The sequence below is a fragment of the Gorilla gorilla genome, chromosome 10, assembly GCF_029281585.2.
Source record: "Gorilla gorilla gorilla isolate KB3781 chromosome 10, NHGRI_mGorGor1-v2.1_pri, whole genome shotgun sequence".
Lineage (NCBI taxonomy): Eukaryota > Metazoa > Chordata > Mammalia > Primates > Hominidae > Gorilla > Gorilla gorilla.
Genome location: NC_073234.2, coordinates 119,711,265 through 119,726,093, shown reverse-complemented (window position 1 = coordinate 119,726,093; position 14,829 = coordinate 119,711,265). Strand labels below are relative to the sequence as shown.

At 46.0% G+C, this 14,829-nt stretch overlaps 2 protein-coding genes across 13 annotated transcripts in view; both read right to left on the bottom strand.

Annotated features, from left to right (window-relative positions):
- TXNRD1 (thioredoxin reductase 1) overlaps window positions 1–14,829 on the bottom strand; it is a 152,911-nt gene that overhangs the window by 61,476 nt on the left and 76,606 nt on the right. The window contains exon 1 of one of the 12 annotated variants that reach the window (XM_055357864.2): window positions 7,796–7,953. The exons of 10 other annotated variants lie outside the window; for them this stretch is intronic. In XM_055357864.2, coding sequence (XP_055213839.1) covers window positions 7,796–7,801 — 6 coding nt within the window. In that variant the 5' untranslated portion in view covers window positions 7,802–7,953. Of the gene's footprint in view, window positions 1–476; window positions 553–7,795; window positions 7,954–14,829 lie in introns of those variants that run through there. One more of the 12 variants, XM_055357860.1, reaches the window with a different exon arrangement.
- EID3 (EP300 interacting inhibitor of differentiation 3) lies at window positions 2,876–5,384 on the bottom strand. Its single transcript, XM_004053795.5, has one exon. The coding sequence runs from the start codon at window positions 4,143–4,145 to the stop codon at window positions 3,144–3,146; it is 1,002 nt and encodes a 333-aa protein (XP_004053843.4). The 5' UTR covers window positions 4,146–5,384; the 3' UTR covers window positions 2,876–3,143.

The following is a 14,829-nucleotide window of genomic DNA, read 5'->3' as shown; positions in this document are numbered from 1 at the left end:
GGCTTTACACTAAGTGAAGAACATCCAGATAAACTAACATGTTTTAGTTTCAGCAGGGTCAGTTTCCTGGCATTTAAAGCCCTATTAAGAAATGCACTGGTTTTCGAATTTTTTTGGTGGAGACGGGGTTTCGCTGTGTTGGCCGGGCTGGTCTCCAGCTCCTAACCACGAGTGATCCACCAGCCTCGGCCTCCCGAGGTGCCAGGATTGCAGACGGAGTCTCGTTAACTCAGTGCTCAATGGCGCCCAGGCTGGAGTGCAGTGGCGTGATCTCGGCTCGCTACAACCTCCACCTCCCAGCCGCCTGCCTTGGCCCCCCAAAGTGCGGAGATTGCAGCTTCTGCCCGGCTGCCACCCCGTCTGGGAAGTGAGGAGCGTCTCTGCCTGGCCGCCCATCGTCTGGGATGTGAGGAGCCCCTCTGCCTGGCTGCCCAGTCTGGAAAGTGAGGAGCGTCTCTGCCCCGCCGCCATCCCACCTGGGAAGTGAGGAGTGCCTCTTCCCGGCCGCCATCCCATCTAGGAAGTGACGAGCGTCTCTGCCCGGCCGCCCATCGTCTGAGATGTGGGGAGCGCCTCTGCCCCGCCGCCCCGTCTGGGATGTGAAGAGCACCTCGGCCCTGCCACGACCCCGTCTGGGAGGTGAGGAGCGTCTCTGCCCCGCCGCCCTGTCTGAGAAGTGAGGAGACCCTCCGCCTGGCAACCGCCCCGTCTGAGAAGTGAGGAGCCCCTCCGCCCGGCTGTCACCCCGTCTGGGAAGTGAGGAGCGTCTCTGCCTGGCAGCCACCCCGTCTGGGAGGGAGGTGGGGGTCAGCCCCCGCCAGGCCAGCCGCCCCGTCCGGGAGGGAGGGGGGGGTCAGCCCTCCGCCCGGCCAGCCGCCCCGTCTGGGAGGGAGGTGGGGGGTCAGCCCCCCGCCCGGCCAGCCGCCCCTTCCGGGAGGGAGGTGGGGGGTCAGCCCCCCGCCCAGCCAGCCACCCCGTCCGGGAGGGAGGTGGGGGGGTCAGCCAGCCGCCCTGTCCGGGAGGTGAGGGGCGCCTCTGCCCGGCCGCCCCTACTGGGAAGTGAGGAGCCCCTCAGCCTGGCCAGCTGCCCCGTCCGGGAGGGAGGTGGGGGGGTCAGCCCCCCGCCCGGCCAGCCGCCCCGTCCTGGAGGTGAGGGGCGCCTCTGCCCGGCCACCCCTACTGGGAAGTGAGGAGCCCCTCTGCCCGGCCAGCCACCCCATCCGGGAGGCAGGTGGGGGGGTCAGTCCCCCGCCCGGCCAGCCGCCCCGTCCGGGAGGTGAGGGGCGTCTCTGCCCGGCTGCCCCCACTGGGAAGTGAGGAACCCCTCTGCCCGGCCACCACCCCGTCTAGGAGGTGTACCCAACAGCTCATTGAGAACGGGCCATGATGACAATGGCGGTTTTGTGGAATAGAAAAGGGGGCAAGGTGGGGAATAAGATTGAGAAATCGGAAGGTTGCTGTGTCTCTGTAGAAAGAAGTAGATATTGGAGACTTTTCATTTTGTTCTATACTAAGAAAAATTCTTCTGCCTTGGGATCCTGTTGATCTATGACCTTACCCCCAACCCTGTGCTCTCTGAAACGTGCTGTGTCCACTCAGGGTCAAATGGATTAAGCGCAGTGCAAGATGTGCTTTGTTAAACAGATGCTTGAAGGCAGCATGCTCGTCAAGAGTCATCACCACTCCCTAATCTCAAGTACCCAGGGACACAAACACTCTGCCTAGGAAAACCAGAGACCTTTGTTCACTTGTTTGTCTGCTGACCTTCCCTCCACTATCGTCCTATGACCCTGCCAAATCCCCCTCTGCGAGAAACACCCAAGAATGATCAATAAAAAAAATAATAATAAAATAAAATAAAAAGAAAAAAAAAAAGAAATGCAAAATTTGGCTCACACTTGTAATCCCAGCACTTTGGGAGGCCGAGGCGGGTGGATCACTTGGGGCCAGGTGTTCGAGACCAGCCTACCATGGCGAAACTCTGTTCCTACTAAAAATACAAGTATGTGCTGGGTGTGATGGCACACACCTGTAATCCCGGCTACTTGGGAGGCTGAGGCACAAGAATCGCCTGAACCCCGGAGGCAGAGGTTGCAGTGGGCCGAGATTGCACCACTGCACCCCATCCTGGGCAACAAGAGTGATACTCTGTCTCGAGGGGGAAAAAAAAGATAGAAATGCAAAATTAAAGTGGGACAAATATTCAAAGTTGTTACATGATGAAAAAGCGTAGATTCTGAAGGACATTCTATGTACTAGCAAAGACCACAAAGGGACACTAGGGGCCAGAGAAGAAATTCAGTAGATAAAAACTACAACTGGATAGCAAGATTTTGTGTTCAATGTATAATAGTTTGACAAAAACATCTTCTCAGGATACTAATAGATGAAGTTATTCAATTGTTGCCCAGCTTATCAAATATAATAGTTTTTCCATAAATCTAATGGTCCTCTTGTGCCTAACTTCTAACAATTCCATGCATTTGACCTTGCTATTCTCTTGCCTAGAATGCCTTTTCCTTCTTCGTGTTTCTACTTACCTTTCAGCCCCTAGCTGATACCTCAACTACTACAGCAGAGACACTACTTTTGCTGAGTACAATAACAGAAATTGTTTAGAATATGGATACTCACTCATAAATCCTAAGTCTTCTTTGCAATGACTTTTTTAGTCTTAATGTTGCATATTCACTGCCTTACAGACAGGTTTTTTTTTTTTTAACTTTTGTTTTTTACCCACTCTTTCCCCAACCTGGTTAGGAACCCTTTCTGGGATTCTCTTGGCTCCCTATGACAGAGAAAGCAACGCATCACAGAGCATCATCACTGATTTTCGTAAATTATTATGTTTTGCAAATTACCAAATATCCCTTAATTTGGTATCCAAAACTTGTTTTTATTAATAGTCTTACAGGGCATTCAATAAAACGCTCCCATAAATATGCCAGTGAATTTAATAACAGAAGATCATGACCTTATAAATTACTAAGAAAAATATGCTGCACAGTAAAACAATGTCTGATGTTCTTGAAAATACTTTTTCACTTTACAAGAGATACAATATGTGCTTCAGTTTACATTTTACTCTCCATCTGAGATAACTTCAGAAAAAAACACAAGAAGGATCCTATACTAAGAAATCTTTAGTATGAGGAGTATGTAATCATAGCCTCAGAAATTTCAAAAGCTGCCACAATGTTTTTCCACTCCTGTAAAGTCAAAGATATAACTCCCTGTTTCCTGCCATGGCAACTGGAATCATTTCCCTCACCCATTTGGTTAACATTCATCGGCTCTAATATTGGCAGCCTGTCTTCATCAAGCCTTATTCTTGCAAAACCATCTCTTACAATAAAAGAAACATAAAATATATTCTCCACAGTACGAGAAAAAGAGTGTGGATCAATCACAAACTCAAAATAGGACACAGGAGTATCAGGATACTTTCGAAAGTAGGTTTGCAACAATCCCAAAATCCTTTCTACGTTTTTTTCTGTCGCTTCTGGATAACTACTCAGGTCCAACTTCCGCAACTTTGTAGGCATGTTGCCATTTTCTTCCATCTTGCGAACTTTTTTCTGGTGTTCAAGTCGGGGCTTTGGTGCAGAACGTTCTAGCGTGAATGAACCAAAAACAAAATGGAATGTCTCAGCTTTTACCGTCCAGGATGTTGCTTCCTTTTCTATTGCCTTCCAGAAGGAAAGAGCTATGCTATCATCACAATCACTCAACTTGTCAGGATCGCCTTCCATCCAATTCAGACCCACGAACAGAAACAGAAAGTCACAAAATGCTAACTGATTAAAGAAGTTCATATCTGAGTTTAACTGCTTTGCCTTTTCTTTACCCAAATCAGAAGCCATAACAAGAAACCGGGCGTCGAGGGCTGCTTCTCTCGTTCGGCTCACGCCATCAAAGAGGACATTGGCTTCCTCCAGAGCCTCGGTTAAGGAGTTGTTCGCCGAGCTCACGATATCCTCCCGCTTCTGCCGCACGCAGTACATGAGCTGCCGGTACTGCCTGCGGATGCTGCGGCACTTCTCCTCGTCAGCGGTGAGCTCCAGGAGCTTTGGGTCTATGTCGGCCTCCCCAGAGCTGAGGTCGTCGGAGCAGCCCGCGGCCCTCACTGTCACATCCATCTTCATCGGCGCTCCCTCCGCCGCCGCCTACTCGCTACCGGGGATGTTCACGAGCTGCTCCTCTCCTTTCTCTTCGTCTCCCTTCCGGGAAGCTTTTTCAACCAACATGCCGGCCACGGGTATCTCTGAGGTAACGGCCCTCCCAGCGTGTGGAAACTGCCGGCAGTTAAGAGCCGAGGACGCCCGCCCATGCGCACTAGCGGCCCGGCCCGGCGCGACCCGCCCCCAGCACGCTCCGCGGGAAGACAGCCCCGCCCCGGCTCGGCCTAGCCACAAGCCGAGGCGCTCGCTCACAGACCAGCGCGGCGCTCCGAACACGCGCAATGATGGGCACTGACCTCACACGCGACTAATGCCCGCTCAGGGGACAGCTATTCTTTTTCAAAGCGTTTACCGACTGGATCACCTTACTTTAAAAAAAACACTTTTGGACAACTTTAGATAAAACTATTGAGGAGACTAAAGGTCCTGCGCTTTAAAACGCTCGCTGCCATCATATACTGCAGTGAGGTCGACCTGGTTTTGGTTTTTTGTGAACTAAATCTGGCTGGACTGTAAACCGTCGGTAAGGCCAAGGACCGTGAAAAGCAGAAACTCCATTAAGCAGGCTGAACTCTCAGTTCTTTTGCAAGGTGGTGTTTGGACTCATTATACAAATGTAAATCGGGTTAATTACTTTCACATGTCCTCTTAAAAACCAAGCCCCCTCCAATGCCCATCCCGAGTATCTGTGGGGTCGGGGGAGCCTCCAATATCCGTGCTAACCCCTGCAGGAAACTGGGTGCTGGGCACGCGCATTACTCAGGTGAACTTTGGTTCTCCACTACCCAGGAGTGGAAGAATAGAATGGGTAGAGATCTCTACAAAAGAGCTATTTACTTGGAAGCTTGCCAACAGCTAAGGGCCACCGACACTGAATGGGTAGTAACTCTGAACCCTAAAAGGTGGGCAAAGCTATGAAGATTTCAGATACAATCTAAGGATATGAAAGCTTAATCTGTAAACTGGGTGAGTAATCTGCGTGGGAAAATTTACCCATTGGATTTAATGGGGTCACTGGAAACTCAAGTGCAGTTAAAGACCTGACTCCTTATCTGTCTCACCAGCAGCAAATAGCAAAGTATACATAGCAATGGGAATGGCCGAGCGCCGTGGCTCACGCCTGCAATCCCAGCACTTTGGGAGGCCGAGGCGGGCGGATCACGAGGTCAGGAAATCGAGACCATCTTGGCTAACCCGGTGAAACCCTGTCTCTACTAAAACTACAAAAAATTAGCCGGGCGCGGTGGTGGGCGCCTATAGTCCCAGCTACTCGGGAGGCTGAGGCAGGAGAATGGCGTGAACCCGGGAGGCGGAGTTTGCAGTGAGCCGAGATCGCGCCACTGCACTCCAGCCTGGGCTATAGAGCGAGACTCCGTCTCAAAAAAAAAAAAAAAAAAAAAAAAAAGGGAATGAATACATCTGGTTTTTAAAGAGAACATGCACACAAACAACCCATGAGCATCAACAGCTTTTCAAACCTGCAACAGGTACACCTTAAAAAAAAAAAAGACACCCACAATCGCACCTGTCCAATTGCCAGTTTCATAGCACCAGGAAGTAAATTAGCCCTACCTTCCTTTATGCATATAGACTTCTTCTATTTCTTTAGCATTAGCAGAAAGTTTTTTGTAAATGTATAAACAGCAAAATCTAGTAGTATTAAGTTACTCCAAAATCCTTATATTACCATTTGCTCCCAATTATTTTATTAACTAGGGGTAATTCAGGGAGATACGTGCATTTTTCAAAACACCATGCATTACGGTTAGTTGTACATATATATGATCCTACCCTATTAGATTGTTGGCTTCTCAAAAACAAAAGCTGCGTTTTAGATCTTCCAAACATAGCTGTTTTTACATGGATGCACTTATGTACTGAATGTATAAATTAAAATAGATTTAAAACTATCCCAGCATCTACTGCAAGTTATTTGGCAGCAAAGATTAAGTTCACAGATTCGTGGAATTAATCCTATACACTGAAAGGAAAAGTTGACTGCTCTTCAGAAAAAGTTCTTATCCCTCTTCTAAAATAAAGGAAAAATGAAAGAAAGGTAAGTTGAGACCCAGGATCATTAAAGGATCGTATGTTTCCCAAGTCTGGCCAATTACAAACTAGTATTTAAACTTGTTTTAAATCTTAGGTGAAAATACAGTTAAGAATTCCAAGACCCAAATCCAAAAAAGTCTGCTTTTACAGTGAACGATATTCTTAGGAGCTTCTCACATCCACTTTAAATTCAACAAAAGCAGCCGGGCACGGTGGCTTATGCCTGTAATCCCAGCACTTTGGGAGGCTGAGGCGGGCGGATCACGAGGTCAGGAGATCAAGACCGTCTTGGCTAACACGGTGAAACCCCGTCTCTACTAAAAATACAAAAAATTAGCCGGGCGTGGTTGCAGGTGCCTGTAGTCCCAGCTACTCTGGAGGCTGAGCAGGAGACTAGCCTGAACCCGGGAGACGGAGCTTGCAGTGAGCCAAGATCGCGCCACTGCACTCCAGCCTGGGCGACAGAGCGAGACTCCATCTCAAAAAAAAAAAATTCAACAAAAGCTACTTACAAAAGAACTCTAACAGATAAGCCAACCCTTCCCACGCTATGGTGCCTATTTTCTTCTGGCTCAGAGGAAGGAAAATAGGCTGACACCAATTTGCTACATAAAGACCCTTTCATCTAAGAATTTCAAAATGCCTTAGAAAACTATATTCTCCCAACCTGCTTATAAAGTATTACGAATACCATATACAGGGATTTCTCAGGAGATAACAGCCCACACAACTTGCTCAGAGCAACAGAGCATATCAAGGCAAGCATTAAGTTGTGATTTACAGTGCTGAATGCATTCTATGCTAGATCTCCAAGAACTTTATTAACATGTAACTGAGATCATCCTAAGAAAGACAGACTTGCATTATGTTCCACCTTTAAAAATCTGCCTTTAGGCCAGGTGCGGTGGCTGACACCTGTAATCCCAGCACTTTGGGAGGCCGAGGTGGGTGGCTCACCTGAGGTCAGGAGTTTGAGACCAGCCTGATCAATATGGAGAAACCACGTCTCTACTAAAAATAGAAAATTAGCTGGGCGTGGTGGCGCATGCCTGTAATCCCTGCTACTTCAACCTGGGAGGCAGAGGTTGCGGGTGAGACAAGATTGCACCATTGCACTCCAGCCTGGGCAACAAGAGCGAAACCCCGCCTCAAAAACAAAACAAAACAAAAAAAATCTGCCTTTAGACATTGCTACAAAGTAAAACAATCTCAAGTTCAATAATTTTCCCCAATCATATAAAGAATGGGATTTCCATGCTGGTTAATCTTTAAGTCATTAAACAGTGATTTCCTAACCTAAGGTCCAAGTGCTACTAATAATTATTTAAATGAAGCTTAAAAAGAAGAAACTGCACTACTGATAAATTTGTCTGTGACCAGGAATAGAAAGCAAGAAGCGCACTGGTACTTCAAAGAAACCAGTGGCGTCTACCTTATTCCCACAGTATAGACTAGTTCAGGCAACCATGAGACTGAGTTGCCTCAGAGACAATTTAGCTCCCCTCTTTCCCCTTTTTCCTCTTTCTTCGCTCAAGAGTTGCTACCCAGGGTTCAATACAGACCTCCATTTCCTTTCCTCTTTTCTTCAGCCTTTTCTCCTATATTTTCAGTTCCTTTTCTAGGAGTTTAGGTTAATTCCAAGCATTCTTGAGCTCTTTCCCACAACCCATACTGCTCAACACAAACGTGATAGGGTGGATGACAAAGGTCACATGTCTCCCTGTAACCAAATAAAGGAAGAAGTCACGAGTCCACTATTTTTCTCCAGTGAGGTTTTGCTGTTAACACTTACCTATAACAAATGGATTTTTAAGAGACTTTTTGGAGCCAAAGCCAGGAATCAGTCAGGTTTGAGTCCCACACTCTAACATATACACTTATCCTAATAGCTACCTCCCTAAACTTTTGTGTTCCTTCTTTCATAGCAGCTTTTCTCCCTTCATACCACCATGGCATCTGTTTAATATTGAGTTGTGAAGAAATGTGGTAAAATTCCTAGTTTGATTTGCCAGAATTAGCAGGACATTAGGTATAGTTTCTCTTTCATCTTAACTTTTTTTTTTTTTTTTTTTTTTGAGACGGAGTCTTGCTCTTGTCACCCAGGCTGGAGTGCAATGGCACGATCTCGGCTCACTGCAACCTACACCTCCCGGACTCAAATGATTCTCCTGCCTCAGCCTCCCGAGTAGCTGGGATTACAGGTGCGAGTCACCACGCCTGGCTAATTTTTGTATTTTTAGTAGAGACAGGGTTTCAGCATGTTGACCAGGCTGGTCTCGAACTCCTGACCTCGTGATCCGCCCGCCTCGGCCTCCCAAAATGCTGGGATTACATGCGTGAGCCACCGTGCCTGGCAGTTTCTCTTTCATCGTAATTTTCTTTAAAGTTATGTTTGTGTGTATATATTTTGTGTTTTGTTTTTTATTATTAAAGGTGAACTTTGCTATGATAAGACAGATATCTGTATTTTTTTTAAATGAAAATTAGTTTCTGAAAAGACCACAGACTGTGGGAGGGGACGATCTGGGTTCCAATCTTGACCTATTACCTATTAGTATTATCTTAGCCAGCTTGCTTAACCTCTCAGCCTCCAGTGTCTTTATTTATAAGATGGGAATACTACTGCAGTTGACCCTTGAAGGAAACAGCTTTGAACTGCACAGATCCACTTATACCAAAAGCAATAAAAAATACAGGTCTGCCTGCTCCTTAAAGAGGAAAAAGCTTGTGAGAAATAAAGAAATAAATACCGTATTTGTGAGATGTGATGTTTCACATCCGGTGAATACAGACAGCTGACTTTTCATATATGCTGGTTCCACAGGGTGGACTTTGGGATTTGAGTATGTATGAATTTGGGTATACACAAGGGTCCTGGAACCAATCCCCTGAAGATACCGAGGGACAACTGTATTTATACCATATAATTACTATAGTGAATGAAAATTATGTAATATATCTGACAGTGTTTTCAACTACTGAGTAGGTACTTAATAAATCAAACAATCCCAAAGATAGCAAATGTAAAAAAAAAAACTGTATACAAACCAGTAGTTTCACTTCTGAATGTTGCTTTAGGAACAGAAAAAAATTTAATTTATTTTTTATTTTTTATTTTTATTTTAGATAGAGTCTCGCTCGGTCGCCCAAGCTAGAGTGCAATGGTGTGATCTCAGCTCACTACAACCTCCGCCTCCCGGGTTCGAGTGATTCTCCTGCCTCAGCCTCCCGAGTAGCCGGAATTACAGGTGTGTGCCACCGCGCCCGGCTAAGTTTTGTATTTTTAGTAGAGATGGGGTTTCTCCATGTTGGCCAGGCTAGTCTCAAACTCCTCATCTCGTGATCCACCTGCCTCAGCCTCCCAAAGTGCTGGGATTACAGGTGTGAGCCACTGCGCCCGGCCCCAGAAAAATATTTTTAAAGGTTAAATCAGTAAGGAGGAACACAGGAATATATTCCACTATAACAAATACCAGTGAAAAGAAATTTGCCATATAACAAAATTTTAAAAACCTACGAAGGCTTCAACTATTCAGTGTGTACAGTAACACTTTGAAGGGTAATTCTCTGTACCAGATTTCTGAAGCAGATCCACAAATAGTCTGAGTTTATATGCAAAATTATTTATGTGCATTTTTCTCAGGAATAGCTCCTTAGATTTCAGCAGATTCTTAAGTCTAGTATCTAAAAGAGGCTTTGAATAACTGCTTTATTCAAATAAGATGGCATTATTATTGGAGAAGTAAAAGAGTCTCACTAAATAATCTGGCCTCCCTCATTTGAAATACTTTGGAGTAGATAAAATCTCCACCCTTGCTCTGTGGTCAAATCATATACTTAATGACACTTTAAAAACCCAGTGCTGGCTGACTTGCCAAGCCTCAAGAATATAAACAAGGGCGTGAGATGAAAAGAACAATCTTTCAGGTTACAAGAGCCTCCACAACACCTCAAAAGGCAGCAATGACTAGGAGTGTTATTTTGATAGACGGGGAGGGTAAGAAGGACTGGGTATGTGGCTACTAAAGGATGCAGCATTCTAGGAACTCCACTCAGGGATCAAGTGAAAAATATCTGCATTATTAGTTTCCACTTACTTTCTTCGAAAATTGTAACATAAGTCTATCAGATGTCTCACTCTGCCATACAGAGTGGTTGTCATCATTAAAAACAAAATCAGGCCGGGCGTGGTAGCTTACACCTGTAATCTTAGCACTTTTGGAGGCTGAGGCAAGCGGATCACCTGAGGAGTTCGAGACCAGCCTGACCAACATAGAGAAATCCTGTCTCTACTAAAAATACAAAATTAGCCAGACGTGGTGGCGCATGCCTGCAATCCCAGCTACTCAGGAGACTGAGGCAGGAGAATTGCTTGAACTCAGGAGGCGGAGGTTGCAGTGAACTGAGATCACACAGTGCACTCCAGCCTGGGCAACAGAGCAAGACTTCATTTCAAAAAATAAATAAATAAATAAATAAATATAAATTTATTTGTCAACAAGTGTTTGTATATTACTTTTTTTTTTTTTTTTTGAGATGGAGTTTCACTCTTGTTGCCCAGGCTGGAGTGCAATGGCAGGATCTCCGCTCACCGCAACCTCCACCTCCCAGGTTCAAGCGATTCTCCTGCCTCAGCCTCCTGAGTAGCTGGGATTACAGGCCCCCGCCACCACACCCAGCTAATTTTTTGTATTTTTAGTAGGGAAGGGGTTTCACCATGTTGGCCAGGTCGGTCTCAAACTCCTGACCTCAAGTGATCCACCTGCCTCGGCCTCTCAAAGTGCTGGGATTACAGGCATGAGCCACCACGCCCAGCCTGACACATGAATTTTTAAATAAGTACACTGCTCTACAGACTTGCGTTAGAGATTACAAAGATAGTGCCTAGCCCGATGTCAACACAGGTGCTCAATAAATACTAGCTAAATAGATGTGAAGTGACTTTGTTCCCAACTGACCTGGACACACCTGCATAGAATGCTGAAGGCAGACAATGTTGCTGTCATACAGCTTTTAATTCTGAACTGCTTTCCAATATGCTGCCTAGAATCTCTTCTGAACAACCTAGAGCTTGGTTCCTGATAGCCCATCTTCAATAAAACCAGATACCTTAGAGCTAAATCCTTTAAGTGAGTCTCTTCTGGCCCTACCACCATCTATTCACTCAATACATATTTACTGAATGCACACTAGGTATTAAAAAATAAGCCTAAGCCAACAAAAAGCCTTTTGTAAAGACCTTATCTTACAAAAAATTTAAAAATTGGCCAGGTGTGGTGGTACATGCCTGTATTCCCAGATACTCAGGCGGCTGAGGCAAGAGGACTGCTTGAGCCCAGGGGGGTTGAGGCTGCAGTGAGCCATGATAGTGCCACCGCACTCCAGCCTGGGTGAGAGCGAGACCTTGCCTCTAAAGAAATTTTTTTCAATATATGGAAGATATTAAAATGTATCTTTTTTTTTTTTAGAAGCCCAGCCTCATTATTCTCTTAAAGAAAAGTACAAGTAGGCACAGAAGAATGAAGTTCCATTCAGCAAGCATGTAATGAATGAACACCTACCATATATATGCCAGCACTATGCTAGGAATACCAAGATTTGCATGGGCCTGACCTCGAATCATGAGCACACCACAGCATCTCATCAAGGACACAAGCATGTATCTCAATAGCAATAACATAAGGCCAAGTGCCAGAAGTATGAGTACATGAGTGTGAGCTTTGCAGGCAAGCAGGCCCGGGTTCCAGTCCTAACTCTGCCACTTAACTAGCTTGTAATCTGGGCATGCTCCTTAAATTCTCAAGGCTTTTATTTTCTCTTCTGTAAACCTGGATACTACCACCTCCTTCACAGGACTGTTGTGGGGATTTAATCAGTAAGTATTAACAACATTTAGAGTCTAACACATAATAGGTATTCAACAAATAAATGTTATAATCATTAACAGGCATATTTGCTTAGGTATCTGCTGGGCTCTAACATATGCCTGGGATCACAGGCATAAAGAATAAGACTAGCTCTCTGACCTCGATATGTAAGCCAAAAAATTATCATTGGCAGGATTCCTCCTTTTCCAAACATAAAGATTTATGGGATTGTCGTGGGAACAGAGGAGGAAAGGAATGGAAAACTTTGGTCTTGTATTCTGAACAGGTAGGCAGTTGGAAAAGTGGGTTGGGGTAGGAAGAGAAGACAGGTGTTGAAATAAAGAATAGAAGCAAGGAGGAAAACTGTAGGGAGAAATACTTTAGCTGCAATGATAGTCCCGGGAGCCTCCAGTAAGTGAGGGAGCAGAGCAGGAGATAACCAGAAAAGCAGGTTGGGGCTAGACCCTGGAGGGCATTGAATACCAAGCTAAGGAGCTCCCACTTCATTCTGGATGCAGATCTGGGGCCAGCGAGTAGCAATCAGGAAGATGACTGGCAATAGGAGCTGGAAGAGAAGGGAGATCAGAAGTGGGAGGCCAGTTAAAGACTGATGAAATGGTCCAGGCAAAAGTAAATAGGGACAAGAAGGTGATGCCTAGAATAGTCAGGCGCTGGTGAGTAAACAGGAGAAGTGACCGGAAATCTGAAGCCTATACCACCAGAATTTTGATGCTACTATTAAAGAACAGATACACAGCAAAAAAAGAGATTTGTGTTTACACCTGGTAGAAGTAGGAGGAGCTCAACACGACTCTACAACCAGTAAATTTCTACGTTTATTTGCAGTTCTAACAGTCTAAGACTCTAATAAATCTTGGTAGTCCTCACCCCTTACTTCCTTTTAATGTACGCCAGAGAATCTGTCACTTTCCTCATCTTTAAAGCAATCCTCCAGTCCTCCTCAGGCCTCAACTTTAATCAAGCCAAAAGCAGATACATTACTAATGCCTCCAAAAAGAAGGGATTATTTCAGAGGAAAGAAACAAAATAAATTGTGTTTTCTGTCAAGTTCTGGTAGCCTCTGCAGTTAAGAATAGTTAAGAAAGGGGATGGTTGGAGAGTTATTCAATTACCACTCATGTCCTGATGTCTATTCACTTAAGATTCTGGTTTCTGGTAACTTTAGAAGTTAGACTTGAAAGGAGACCTGGCTGGGTGCAGGGGCTCACACCTGTAATCTCAGCACTTTGGGAGGCCAAGGTAGGCAGATGGCTTAAGCTCACGAGTTTTGAGACCAGCCTGGACTGTGGGTGGCAAGCCACCCAGGCACCGAGGCAAGAGACAGAGGACACGAGCTGTTCTAGTATAATAAAATATAAAACAAGAATTGTTATACCAGATATATATCTTAGATATGATTATATATGAGTATCATTAATCATTAGTTGGTAGCAATTACTTCTTATTCCAATATTATGATAATCCTCACTCAATAATCATAGCCTAGGAAAAACCAGGCCATACAGAGATAGGAGCTGAGGGGACATAGTGAGAAGTGACCAGAAGACAAGAGTGCGAGCCTTCTGTTATGCCCGAACAGGGCCACCAGAGGGCTCCTTGGTCTAGCGGTGATGCCAGCATCTGGGAAGACGCCCGTCACCAAGCGGATCGTGGTCCAGCAGTAGCAAAAGGTGTCAAGAAACAACACCCGCTACTTAGCAGACTGGGAAAGGGGGGGGGGGGGGGTCTCCCTTTCCCCGGGGGAGTTTAGAGAAGACTCTGCTCATCCACCTCTTGTGGAGGGCCTGACATCGGTCAGGCTCGCCCGCAGTTATCCGGAGGCCTAACCGTCTCCCTGTGATGCTGTGCTTCAGTGGTCACACTCCTAGTCCACCTTCATGTTCCACCCTGTACACCTGGCTCTGCCTTACAGATAGCAGTAGTAAATTAGTGAAAATACTAATCGTCCCTGATATGTAGAAATAATGGCATAAGCTGTCTTTCTCTTTGTCTCCTCTCCCTCTCTGCCTTGGCTGCCAGGCAGGGAAGGGCCCCCTGTCCAGTGGACACGTGACCCACATGACCTTACCTATCATTGGAGGTGACTCACATTCTTTACCCTGCCCCTTCTGCCTTGTATACAATAAATAACAGCGCAGCCCGACATTCGGGGCCACTACCGGTCTCCGCGCATTGGTGGTAGTGGTCCCCCGGGCCCAGCTGCCTTTTCTCTTATCTCTTTGTCTTGTGTCTTTATTTCTACACTCTCTCATCGCCGCACACAGGGAGAGACCCACCGACCCTGTGGGGCTGGTCCCTACACTGGACAACATGGTGAAACCCCCAATATACAAAAAATACAAAAATAAGCTGGGTGAGGTGGTGTGCGCCTGTAGTCCCAGCTATTCGGGAGGCTGAGGTGGGAGGATGGGTTAAGTCCAGGAGGCGAAGGTTGCAATGAGCCAATATCGAGCCACTGCACTGGGCAATAGAGCCAGACCTTGTCTCAAAACATAAAAGGAGACCCGCCTTTGTCTCAGCATCTACCCCCCAAGACTGGAACATGGGGCCACCGCAACTGTCTGCAAAATTCACCTGGATATTAATCCCGCATTGCTTTGTGCCTGTCATCTCTCCTAATATTGCCCTGAAGAAATTATTTAAGCCCCGAGTTGCCAGTTTTAGTCTTATCTCCCAGGATTACCTCAAACTACTAAAGTCTTAACTAT